Source organism: Tenrec ecaudatus, chromosome 11 (genome assembly GCF_050624435.1).
Source record: "Tenrec ecaudatus isolate mTenEca1 chromosome 11, mTenEca1.hap1, whole genome shotgun sequence".
Lineage (NCBI taxonomy): Eukaryota > Metazoa > Chordata > Mammalia > Afrosoricida > Tenrecidae > Tenrec > Tenrec ecaudatus.
In genome coordinates, this window is record NC_134540.1 from 4,142,492 (window position 1) to 4,156,124 (window position 13,633).

At 51.9% G+C, this 13,633-nt stretch overlaps 1 protein-coding gene across 2 annotated transcripts in view; it reads right to left on the reverse strand.

Annotated features, from left to right (window-relative positions):
- Positions 1 to 13,633, reverse strand: part of USP12 (ubiquitin specific peptidase 12) — a 65,973-nt gene that overhangs the window by 17,843 nt on the left and 34,497 nt on the right. Inside the window, exons 3-4 of one of the 2 annotated variants that reach the window (XM_075562788.1) lie at positions 6,100 to 6,313; positions 687 to 916 (exon numbers count right to left, since the gene is read on the reverse strand). In XM_075562788.1, coding sequence (XP_075418903.1) covers positions 687 to 916; positions 6,100 to 6,313 — 444 coding nt within the window. Of the gene's footprint in view, positions 1 to 686; positions 917 to 6,099; positions 6,314 to 13,633 lie in introns of those variants that run through there. The other variant, XM_075562789.1, reaches the window with a different exon arrangement.

Sequence of the window (13,633 nt, forward strand, 5' to 3'; positions counted from 1 at the left end):
ACCGACAGATGGGCAGGCACTCGTGTCAATGAGCGCTGGTCCGATCTTTGGTTCCTATGTGTGAATTAGCTAGCATGCTAAACATACAGACAGAAGTACTAGGTTATCTGACCGACCCCCCCCCCCCAACCCCAGACACACACACAGCCAACTGCCCCTCGGCTCTTGTTTACAAATCATGCAACACGCACACGTGTTCTCCTCCTCGCCTACGGGCAAGACGAGCTCCCTCCTAGGCCATGATACACAGCGTGTGGCAACGTGGGAAAGGAAAGCGAAATCACCCATCTCCTGGTCCGCCCAGCTCCAGTGAGCTTCACCGAGGCACGCAAGCCCCACGCCGCAGCTCTCTGGCTCCTCAACAGGAACACAGGAAAAAAAACACCCAAGTTTTTCAACGTCTATTAAGTAGCTTTTCGTCACCTCAGGTGTTGGTGGCCCACAGGTAACTACTAAAAATAGCGTGCCCAGAGATTCAGTTCAAACGCAAAGCGCTCTCCTGCATACAAGGTGCTCCTCGTTAAGCAGGCAGGCGCTGTGCAGGACACGCGGGCCCCGTCAGCGGGAGTGTGATGTGGGACACCGGTCCAACGACATCCCCTGCCCCTCTTGCGCACGGGGGCGTCGCACATCATGCCCCACGTTACTCCCCCCCCCCCCCCCCCAGCACGTGCCGCCGGACTTACGGTTTCACACGTAAGACACCTGGTCTCATTCGTCAGTGTCCCCTGAAAGATCTCGTGGACCCACGTGGGGTCTGCCGGGCCGTTGTGGTTCTCACGCTCCGGGTGGCCGTTGGGCAGGCGGCCATTTTGCTTCTCCTGCTTTCTCTCTTCTTGCAAAATATCGGCGATTGTGTTTAGTAGATAATTTAAGAATTCGTGGGCATCTTGCTGCATGTAGTTGTCAAAAAGTTCTGAAAAGGAAAACAATGCCACTGGATAATTACCACTACCTCCACACAAACGACGACCACGGTTTAAACTGCATCCAAATGCCTGCTGTCTTACAGGCAGTGGGCAAGACCCACATGGCTTTCACATCTAAAAAGTTATGGCTGAATGTGAGAGGCGTAAACGAGGGTGAACGAGGATGCCTAAAAAATCATCAGCAATTTTCGGTGTAGGGAACCCTGGATTGAGGAGCCTAGAGACAACAGCGAGAATAAGCGTTCCCTGGGGGCTGCTACCAAGGAGCTCAAGAAGGAAGGGACTGTTCTGAAGCCAGTTTTGGTAGCAATTGTGCAATGCTGCTTGATGGGATTGGGCGGTGGAATGGTGTGATGTCTGGACTAGCTCCTCATAAAATGGTGTGTTCATCTGGGTGGACTAGAGAAACAAATTCACAGACACTCGTATGCGTATAAGGAAGAGTTTTACATAAAAGAGCAATTTTAAATTGAGAAAACATCCCAGCCCAGTCCAGATCAAGTCCATGAGTCCGATATTAGCCCATATGTCTGATACCAATCTATAAAGTCCTCTTCAGACTCATGAAAAACATGCAATGACACCGAATGCAGGAAGATCACAGACCAGTGAGTGGAAGGTCTTGTGGATCCAGGGGGGTTTTAAGCATCTCAGCGCTGGCAGGAGTCTCTCCATGTGGCTCCTCCAGCTCCAGGCTCAGGGTAGCTCCATGTGTCTCTCAACAGGAATGTCTCACTGAGAGAGTGTGTGTCCCGCCTCCAGTGAGCTATTTCTCTCTTTAGCGCCTCCAAATGAGGTCATCAAGCTGCGACCTGATTGACAGGCTACACTCCACCCCTTCCCTCTTCAGTCTCTAATTGACAACAGATTATGTAACCACCACAAATGGTTTGGAGAAATAACTAAATTAAATTGTACAAGCCCATGAACAAACAATACCAACTAATCCATGAAAAGGGAGCAAACAATATTCACATTGACCTGGCAGCCACCTGGGAGATAGGAAACCTTTATTTTTCTTAGCTCCCTGAATCTGTTATCACACACATCGCAGGCTGGCAATTTTAAAAGCAGAATATCTGTTGCCAGCCTCTTGCCAATGCCTGACTGGCTGCTCCATCCCCACAGCCTGGGAGTAGGCAGATCAAGGTGAGGCTGGGAACCTGGGGGTGAGGCATGGGGTTCACCGTTCTCTGAGGTGATGCTGATGCACAGGAAAGGCATAGGACAGAAACTGTTTGAGTTAGTTTATTGTGCCAACCTGGCTGATAAACACATATGGGGTTAATTAAAGGACAGATGGATAAATGACTCGGTGAGTTTCGCCTTTCAAGTTCTCGGGTCTCTTGCTTTCTGATGGTCTGATCAGGGTGCAGCTTGCTTAGCAGTTCCCAGCTTCAGCTTTCAAGGCTCACTTCCTGCAAGACATCCCTGAGGAGAAGCCGCATGGACCTACCCCGATGCAGCACTGGGTGCTGGAGCAGCCGTGTGGAGACCCCTGCCAGCACTGAGATGCTTACAGTTTCACTGACTCGGCTTTCCTCCTGCAGTCGGCGTCATTGTATGTGTTTTGTGAGATGGAGGAGGACTGTGTGGATTGGTGTCGGACATGTGGGCTAATGTTGGACTTGTGGGCTTGAGCAGCACTGGGTTGGGATGTTTTCTTGATGTGCACTTACCCTTTATGTAAAACACCCTCTCATACGTGAGCTGCTGTGGATTTGTTTCTCTACAGCACCCAGACTGACACACCGTTTGCCAAGCCAAGGACGTGCTCATCATCAGTGTGTGTTCCCGCTGTCCTCACTAGCCGTGCACCCCGCCCCGCCCGGGCCTTTCCATCAGCTCACGATGCCACTTAGGGGGTCAAACAGAGTCATGGCATGGAGAGAAGTCTTTGATCTTGGTAATTCCTAAACTGCCCTTCAGGTGCTCACAATGCGCGCAGGTGCTACGGACGCCCAGGGGAAACGTGGAGCCTGGCCCGGCTACTGCCTTGGCTGAAGTGCTGACCGCCAGAGGAGGGTCTGGTTTGGTCCCCCAAACAGGCCTGCGGGACTGACTGTCACTGGCCTTATTTCACAAGTGAGGAGGCTGGGCGAGAGAGAGGGTGCAGTCCCGCATAAGAAAACAGCAGAGGTGGGTTTTCCGTGGCAGGAAGCCAGCGGTCGTATGAGCTCACTAATTAAATGAGAAGCCCCAGTCAGTAGCAGGTTCGCTATTACAATTCACTGAGAAAAATTACCCACCTAGAAAATTTTCATTTCTAGCACCTTCATGTACATTTAAATCCCAGAAAGGGAACGGTTACTACTTTTTAAATTCAGAAGAAAACTTAGGGGAAGCCTTTCTAGGAGAAATGGAACAAAACAAAGGACACTTTAGATGAACTGCAGTACAAATGCATATGCTTAAGGCCTAAGCGCTAAAATCAAAGCTAACAGAAAGGTATTGTCTGCAACATACATGTATGTATGTACATATGTGTACATATGTATATATGAACATACACATACGAAAGAAAACAGCACAAAGCGGCAAAGAGCTGGAAATCCACAATTTATAGAAAAAGAAGTCCAGGCTTCTCCCACAGGTACAATCGGGTTGTTTTTCTCTGCCTTTGCAAGGTGATCACAAAAATAAGCCAGCAATCAGTGAACCCCTTATTGGGAAGTACAGTAGGAGAAACGACCAGGGCATGCTCCCTCCCACGAGTGGCGTCCACAAAAGCCTCTTTCACAGTGTCACCGAGGCCGGGCCGCGTGGACCTGCCTACACCACAGTTCTTGGCGGGAAACCCGGGCCAAGAGGAAGATCTGCCTCAAGGGGTTACTGAGAGAATTAAAGTGGCCCAGAATGCAACACTGTCTGCGCTCAAAGACCGTCAGCATGTCCTGCTACTATTATTGCGGTTATATGGAGAACACACACAATCCACGTCAGAAGCCCCACGTAAAACCCAAGGATTTCTGTCTGTATGGCTGTTCCACCTCCCGGCAGACAAAGAGAGACAAGGCGCCCACGGCACAGGACTGCATGGACCCCGTAGAGTCTTCATATCCAGCAGTTCACAGGACGCCTTTAAAAAAATCACATGCTCAGTGGGACAGGCAGCACAGAGCAGGCGTGCCCAGTGCACGCACTCCAACAAGACCTCGCTTCTGCCCGCTGCTGGGCCTGTGGGTGCCTTTTGAGAGGGTGCCGCTTGGTTCTGCTCCATGCGGACCCGAGGCGGCCCCGGCTGTGTCTGCAGGAGCCTACGTCTGAACCACTGCATGTCAACCCGACTACAGTTACCCCAGAGTGGGATCGCTGTGAACGGACCTCTGCTTCTGTGCGGGCCGGCCCGGTGACATTCCTAAGACAGTCGGTGCGAGCAGCAGAGACTCAGAACGCGCACAGTAGGAGCCCATGGAGAAAAGCAGACGGCAGCATCATAAACACTGCACACAACACAGCTCGTTTCTCCTACCCTGGGTCCCGGCTGGCGGGGACAGGTAAACCGCTCCACAGGGGCTTTTCCCGGCTCAGGCCTCTCAGCCGCAGAGGGTCAGGCTTCTCGGCCCAGGGGCCTGTGGGCAGGCTCAAAGCACCCACTTCTCTGCTCCCTGTCTGCACCCCTTGGAGTCTCCAGGTGTCCCGTACGGGCCTGAAGGAGCAGGTTACTCCCAAATCAGAAGTTCCGGCTGGCAGGTGTGGGTGGGGCAAGGCAGCAAGAGCAGCCCCTATCTCCTCGGTCATTTTACACGGGCACTTCACTGGATGAGAGGGGTGTCTTCCATCCATGGCACATTCTTGAGGCACAGAAGAGAGGCCCGCTGACCAGCCTGCCACCTGCCTATCCTCCCAGCACTTGCCTCCCCGGTGATGTTTCCCTGAAAGCAGTCTTGACCCACATCTATCTGCTGCGTGCCCACGTTTCGCTGTTCACCGTCCAGTTATTATCTGCAGGGACGCCTCGCCTTCTAGCCAGTCTTCATCTTGATCTCTCCGGTTCACAGCAGGTGCCCTGGCTCTGCTCCGAGGCCACCCTGAAGGAGCTCCGGGAGCCCACTGGTAAAGCACTCGGCCACTAGCCAGATCCAGATCCCGCCGGCCTCAGGTGGCCCTCTGCCCTGCGGGGCTGCTGTTGGAACGTACCTTCTACATAAACAAGCAACCCCGCCGGCGTGGTGTGCAGACTGACTCTCGACTGAAGACTCAGCTCCCACGTTAACTGCGGCAGGTTTGCATTGATCTCTTGACCTTGAACCCAAACACACTGCCATCGACTCAATTCCGGCGCGGAGGGACCACCCCTATAAAGGCTTTCAGAGACTCGTGTTGGGAATCTTGGCAAGTCTGTCTGCATGTTTTTCCTGGCTATCCCTAGGGTGGGAGGATGAAAAGGCTGTCTACTCCCATGAAGAGTCACAGCCTGAAACCCTTTCCCCTGGGACTGGGCTTGGACTCGCTGGCAGTAAGTTTGGTTTTCGGTGTCACAGGGGAGAGGCTGCTCTCTGTGGTCGCGGGAGTCACACTGACCCGTGATGGTGGGCTGGGGCTTTTCTGTGTTTGTGTGCCTGTTGGCTGTGCTTTTGTAACCGCAGACTGCTGCAGGACTATTGCCCCGCCTCGAAGAAAGCCATGGTACGTGCACAACGAGGGAGGAAAAGTGTCTCGGGGCTGATGTGCCAAGAGGAACACGGTGACTTACTTCCCTCCCTCCTCTGTCTGTGTCTGTCTGTCTGTCTGTCTCTCTCTCCCCCTCCAGGTACAGGGACCGGGTTTCTGCCTAGGGCACTTCAGGTGCTGACCACACCCACAGTAGTTACCATGGCAATGCCCCACAGACTACATAGAGCTGAGCCTTCCGGGAGGTTCACCCATCAGTGGCCGGGGCCGAGGCAACTGTAGGTGCTTGGCTAACCCTCGGAGTCCTGGTGGTGCGGGGGCACTGAGTGGAGCGCCGAGCTGCTAGCAGGCACGTCAGCAGTTTGAAGACACTGGCTGTGCCTTGGGAGGAGGCCGAGGCAGCGCGGGAACCCCTGGGTGAGGGGCAGGGGCAGGGGCCGTCCCACACTGTCCTGCAGGGTGGCTGCTCTGAGCCGGAAGCAGTGCCCGCCAGGGCAGTGGGGTTCGGGCTTCAGACCTAACTAAGCAAGATGTGAGGAAGTAGAAGAAGAATTACCATTTTCTTTCCGTAATCTCGTTATGAACTTCTTAGGCGGTATCACACCAACCTTTCTCTTCTGCGTGGCTATGCTGTGGAAGAGGTCGGCCAGGCACGTAAGCAGGCTCTCCTTCTTGCGAGGCTGACTCTTGTAGGCCAGGACTTTCTCCCGGAAGGGGCGGCAGAAGTAAAGTGCTTGGAGGACGGAGTTGCAATAGCACGTATTCCCAAACTGGAAGGAAGGAGGAGGGGGAAAGTGTGGTTAAAGTGGGGCGTTGCCATCTGCAGGAGGGAGCTTCTGGGCGTTTGCGGGGAAATTCCACCATCTTTTCTTCCCACTTCCCCGTGAACCTGGGGAAGCCCCCTGCACCGTGGAGATGGGAAAGAAGATCGGGGGAAATCTTACGATGCTTGTACACATTAAAAACAAACAAGCTGTCAAAGGGATCAGGTATCAGGCATCATCAGAACAAAAATGAATGAGGAGGGGAGTGTGGAAACCCAAAGCCCTTTTGTAGGCGAGTGGAGATCCCCTTACAGAAGGGTCTCGGGGAGGAGATGAGCCAGTCAGGGTGCGATATAGCAATGATGAAACCTACAACTTTCCTCTAGTTCCTAAATGTCGTCCCCCCCCCCCCGCCTGCCCACTACCATGATATCCTACCTTGCAAGTCTAGCTAGACCAGAGGATGTACACTAGTACAGATAGGTACTGGAAATACAGGGAATCCAGGGCGGATGATCCCTTCAGGACCAGTGGTGTGAGTAGTGATACTGGGAGGATAGAGGGAGGGTGGGTTGGAAAGGAGGAACTGATTATAAGGATCTACATGTGGCCTCCTCCCTGGGGGATGGACAACAGAAAAGGGGGTGAAGAGAGACATCGGACAGGGCAAGATATGACAAAATAATAATTCATAAATTATCAAGGGCTCACGAGGGAAGGGACAGTGGGGAGGGAGGGGAAAAAGAGGACCTCATGCCAAGGGCTTAAGTGGAGAGCAAATGCTTTGAAAATGATGAGGGCAATGAATGTACAGATGTGCTTTACACAATTGATGTATGTATGGATTATGATAAGAGTTGTATGAGCCCCTAACAAAATGATTTTTTAAAAGATACGAATTAAAAAAAAATTACTTGAACAATGCAAGTGCTGCCAAGTTTAGTATACCAATAAGTAAGGTATGACACTAATAAATAAAAATTGTATTTTAAAGAACCAAGCACAGAGAAATCATCGTTTTGTGGATGCAAGCTGGCTAGTAAACAGACGCTTGAGGAAGAGGTCCCAGGTTAGCATGGAAGGGAAGCACAAGCTACTTCATTTGCCCTTATGGAAAGTGACTTAAAGGGTCTCATTAAGTCGGGAGACGGGCTCAGCTCCACAACTCTCTGTCAGTTAAAATTCCCATTCTTATCGTTAAGAAGCCCTAGTGGTGCTGTGGGTTAGGCTAACAGCACCCACCGGGGAGGAAGGTGAGGCCGCCTGCCCCCACAGATATGCCGTTTCAGACTTCCCAAATATGGCTGGGGATTGATTCGCTGGCGGTGGGTCTGCTTCTGGCATTTGTATCAAAATGTTGGTTGTGTCCGAAGCATTTTAAATATCCTACATGTTTAACTATGAATGCTCCGCAGTTTAAAAATTAAAACACAAGGGTGGATGGGATTGCCTTTTGTTTTTTAAAGAAAGAAAAACCACAGGATCCTCTAACATGTTAGAACGTTCTATTAAAAATGTTTCAAGGTGACAGCCAACAGTCTAGCCTGAAGTGCCAGACAGAGCCACTCTCAGAGTGGAGCCAAGTCCTGGGTGTGGATCCATCCTCCCCGGCCGCCCGCCGAGGACACGCAGACAGCACTGCACCTTGGTGGCCTCCAGGGGCTCAGGGATGAGCCTCCCGCAGAGCAGACAGAGATGTGTATTGCCTTCCCCTTCCTTCCCCGGATCAAACTGGCTCCCGTCTGCTAAGGAAACACCAGGAGGCCCGCTGGGTGCTGCAGGACTGTACAGACCTCTCAGCAAAGCCTCCTGTTACCACCAGGGGGGCTGTGCCCCACAGGACTCGTGTTACAAGCTGGGCACAGCCCTTACGACATGGGCAGGATGATTAAATGCATACGAGGGGGCTTGGAAAGTTCGTGAAAAACTGGAACTGCAGATAATGGTGGGTGCACGTGCACAGAAACATGTGCACACACACAGGAACACGCACAAACACGTGTGGGTCCTGGCAGGAAATCAGACTCCAGAGGAAGCCAAGAAGGCCCGGGCCTTAAAACCCAACGGGTCCGAGATTCAGTCTCTGGACCTTCCCTCCTGTTTGAAAGTTTGACTGACTGTCGCTAAGAAAAGTTCTGTTCCTTAAAGGGAAAAAAAAATCATAAGGTAAAAAAGAGATGAAAATTTCCCACAAACTCTTTGAAGTTCCCGCCATATGTAGATAGACATGTATTTGCTCTTGCCCTACCCCCAGCAAAAGAGAAAGAATGAGTTGTAGGGGCAACAGCAGTGGGTGGAGGGAACCAGACCAGAAGTCGGGATCCTGGACATGCATCTTGTTATGAAGGGTTCCCTTCGTGCCCCCTAACTGTATAAAAACATAAGTTAAATCAGAAAGGAACGCAGGGAGCGACCCCTAAAACGGAAAACCCACAGAAAGAAATGAACCTGGTGCTTATGTGAATTATCATGTTGGTGTCATAACTACACAAGCCCAAGGAAAAGCCAAACTCACTGCCACTGGTCTATTCTGATTGTAGAGATGATTCAGAGTACAGCCTGCCCCGTGGGCTTCCAAGACCTCAATCCATAGGGCAGAGGAAAGAAAGCCTGCTTTGTCCTGCAGTACAGCTCGTGGTTTCAAACTGTTGACCTGGCAGTGAGCAGCCCAAGTTGCAAACCCATTCATCATACCACCAGGGAGCCTAAAACAACCTAGGCCGGGGTCACAGCTCCTTCTAGTGACGTTAACCAACGGTGTTTCTGTTTACCTTGGGGAGACACGGTCCAAGAATACAGGACGTGCACACAGAAATGGGGCACAGCACTCTCGGGGGTCACCCTGGTAGAATTCTACCAATGAGTTACACTGATGATTACATTGAAATGACCACAGATACATTGTAAATAAAGCAAGCAAGGAGTTTGTTAACATCATCAAGACTAAGGCTTTGAGGGTGAAGGAAAGGAAACAATAATGAAAATCAGCCAAGTAATAAAACGACAAGTGAAATTGGAAACGCGAATGAACTCAGTGCTTAAAAAATCTTAGTGTCTATGATTGTATGAAGGAGAAAGGATGTGTGCGTGTGTACGCGTGTGCTCACGTTCCAGCCCACAGAAATACCTCTTAGCAACCCCCCCCACCCCCTGCTTGCAGACTACGGTCTCTAAATACGTTCCCCTCAAAGGGGCACAGGGAGACCTTGGAAAGAAAGGCGTAGACGGTCTGGTTCAGGAAATGTGCAGTACGCAAGATCACGGGGATACTTGTGTGTGCATAGCGGAGCCAAAAGAGCTAGTGCAATGCACCAGCACATACCTACATGAAAACCCAAGGACTACTAATGGCGTTAAACCACAAACTCTCTCCCAAGAGTTCCCACCACACTCCGGAAACTAACTTTTGAGAGGAGTGGATTAAGCACTGGGCTGCTAACTCAGGGTTGGTGGCTGGACGCCCCAGCCGCTCAGGAGGAGAGAGGTGAGGCCGTCTGCTCTCCCAAAACAGAAAGGCTCCGAAACCATCGCAAAGTCCCTCTGACTCGGAATCAGCCTGGTAGCAGCAGGTTTTCCTTGACCCGGTGATGGAGAGACAACGTTCCCAACTAATAACGTCGGGAGAAGCCATTGTATATAGCGAAACAGGCAACAGCTATCAGTGGACACAAACGGCTGGGGGGGTCAAGGTTGGTGGGGAACTTTTAAAGACCTCAAACCCAGTTTGAATTATTTTAACAATAGATTGTTTTTATTGTCTCATCTCCTATGGCCCAGACCTGCCTTGCAAAACAAGACAACACAGCACAACGCTAGGCTTTCCCGCACTCAGGGAACGGAGTGACACCACGAGCAGGGGCAGCCCAGATCCTGACCCTGTAGGGCAGCTCCCAGACAAGCCAGTGGTCGGCTTCTCTACAAATCAAGGAGAAACTCAAAAGACCAAGCTGACTGCCATCTCACGGCATCCCCTGTGGGTCTCCGAGATTGTAATTGCTATGGGAATAGAAAGCCAAAGTCTTTCTCCCATGGAGCTGCTGGTGGTTTTGAACTGCTGACTGTGTGGATCGCAGTCCAACGCTTAATTAACCACTACACCACCAGGGCTCCTGTGGAGCAGGTAGCAGAGTCGAAATGCTGACCTTGTGGTGAGCAGCCCAACCTGTAGGGCATTACGCCACCAGGGCTACACCAAGGGAAAGAGGGAGGAAGACCACTTCGAGGCGATTAACGCCACCGAACTGTGCCGCAGAGAACAGGTGAGAACAAACGACGTCACACAGGTACGTTTTACAGCAACAAACCCACAAGCAGCAGTGTGAGCGGTAAACAAACTGGAACAGCCGCAAACGAAACCACCTCTACTGCGCCGGGCCTATTCGGACTCCCAGCGCCCCTGCGCGCGGGGAGGGCCGCCCACGGGTGTCCACGGCTGCAGCTGTCCCCGGCGGAGCAGCTGGGGTGTTTTCAAACACTGGCCTTGGGTGCCCAGCTGAGCGCTCAAGGCACTGAACCCGCGGGCTCGTCGGGAAGCTCAAGGTGCCGACATTTTGTAGAGAACCCCACCAACAATCACCCTTCTGGCTCCACATGACTCGTCCAGACGGTCTCCTCACAGAGCAATACGTTATTGTTACCATCAATTCTGTGAGGCTCCGGCTTACAGTCCTGCCCAGGAAACATTATTCAGGGGATAAAAAGGCAAGCTGATTCAAAAGGCAACTTTATGAGCTTCAAATCACCTGTTTCCAAAGAATGCGACTGACCACATGGACCCTGAGATGAGAGTGGGCGATTTCCCCAAAGGCTCTCCTGCCTGCCTGCTCCAAGTGGTTCCAGAGCCTCCCCTCTCTGAGCCCAACACTACCAGGAGCAGTTACACAACTACTGCAGAGTCCAAAAGGGAACCCCAGCTCACCCCCACCCCGCATGGGTCTGCTGGTCTCTGACTACTGCTCCCTTTGCCAGGAGACTGCAAGAACTGGAGGGTGCCCGGCTGCCAGGACTGACGATTATGATCAAAGGTTCTAATGAGGAATCCCGACTGAGGGTGGGGGCGGGGGGTGTGGAAGGGGGGGGGCTCCAGAAAATGACATCACATTCTCAAATGAGCCAGACTCTCTGGAGCCATGAGGCTGTGAACCCCCAAGTAACTACTGCCCAGGAATAATTCTTAAGCCTTGCACCAAAAATATCCCCGAAGTCATCTTCTTTCAAGCAAAAAACGATGTAGCTTACAGCCTTGAGTAGATCCCACTGGATTTAGAGATCAGGAGCTTTCACTGTGTGTCTCTTCCGGCGATGATCTCAAAACTTAGTGGGATCTACTCAGGGCTGTAAGCTGGCTCTCACTCTTCAGCTTCACCCTGAACGTGCGTGCCAGTGACTGATGGTCTGCCCTACAGCTGGCCCCTGGCCTTGTTTGTGGCAGATGGTATTGACTGGCGTAGGCATCATCTCTCCCCCAGACGTGGCCAGTGGGGTTCCTGTGTGTCCACACACAGGTGAGGTCCACGTGTAGTCACTGTTCTTGCTGCTGAAAGAAGCACAGCGCTCAAGGCAGACGGTCTCTACTAAGGAAGTGACATCGCCGCGGTGTGGTTGAGGGACAGAACCAAGCAGGAAAAGGTTAGAAGGAATGTAACTGTGAAAGGAGCCCGGGTGGCGTCGTGGTTATGATCTGGGCTGCTGACTGCAAGGTCGGCAGTTCGAAACCACTAGCCACTCACAGGGAGAAAGAGAAGGCTCTCCACTCCCATGATGAGTTATTACATTCTCGGAAACGCACAGGAGGTCTACCCAGCCCTATGCTGTTGCCCTCAGTCTGAATCAACTCGAAGGTAGGGATTTGGTTGTGGTTAGGCGTCGGTTCTCTAAGAAACAAAAGGTTGGTGGTTCAAAGCCAACAGCTGGCCCTGCAAAGACGTGCCGCCTTGGAAACCCATTGAGGTAGCTCTATCCTCTCCGAGAGGGTCACTAGGAGTTAGGATCGACTTCCCACCAGTGGTGCGGCTTGGTTTGTAGGACCACGGCTCTGGGGCCTGCTGGCTCACTGTTCACAGGCTTGGCCACTGACCACACTCTCGGCGAGTGGTTAGAACCACAGGGGGCCAGCTCCCAGAAGGCTCCGTCCCAGGAAGCCTGGGAGCCAGGCCCCCTGCCTCCCACGTGGGGCCTCCAGGAAACATGCTCTGAAATCAAAGGTGCAGGAGCTGAACGCACACCAGGTGGAGAAGAAGCTAAACCTTCGATCCAAAAGATGGACCATTAAATGCGGGGTGGGGGGTGGACAAAACTGACCAGCGAGCAGGATGTTCGGAAAGACCAAGGGGAGAGATCACACTGACAAGGCGGGGATGGGGATTGCCCAGAAACTGCCTACAGCAGGGATGTTCCAAGCGGAAAACGAGGAGACTCCAGTCTGAACAGCCATGGTGTCCGTCCTCAACTCAGCAACGGGACTGGGAGAGGGGGCTGTGGAGTCTCAGGAAAACCCCGAATTTACCTCCAAGTCACACAGACAAGGCCACACACCAGAGTGGCCGCACACCATCGCGTTATCCAGACGAGGGTTCCAGAGGGTGCATCCAGAGGGGATGACAAGATCATGTGTGTGTGTGTGTGGGTGTGTGTGTGTGTGTGTGTACACTTTCACACATCCACTGCCTAAAATAAAGGACTACAATTATAGAGTAGGTCGACAATACTGTGTGATGACCTGGGAAAGGAAAGGCACCATCAAAGTTTAAAATGGGGCAAGAGTTCTCCCCACGGAGCCAAGTGAATCCTTGCTGGAAGGAGGGAAGCCTCCCGAGGGCAGCAACATGCTTCTTTTTAGCAGTTTTATTGGCACTTCATCCACATGCCATACAATGCAATAGTCCAATCGCATCAGGAAGAGTTCTACAGTCATCACCAGCCAATTGTTTAACACTTTCTTCTCCTTTGTTCTCATTGTTATTCGTGTGATTATTACTTTTTGTGGCAAAATATACCTAACATTCTCCAATTCAGCGTCGGCATGGAGAATTCCGTGCCACAGATGATACTCTCGTGTTGGACAGTCACGACTGACATCTTTTCCACGTATACCACCACCAGGAACACATGCCCACCACCCCCTATTCCTTCCCCCCGTGGTAACTATCGGTCAAGTCTGGATTATTAGTGTTCGACTGGCAGTCACTTTCTTAATATTCACATATTATACACTTTCATGGCTAAATCACCTTTAAAGAGAGCCGTATGTACAATAATTTCTAAAACTCCCTCCCCTCTTGCACATGCCTGGTTTGCTCCCCAATTCCCACCCCCCCTTCCTCTCCC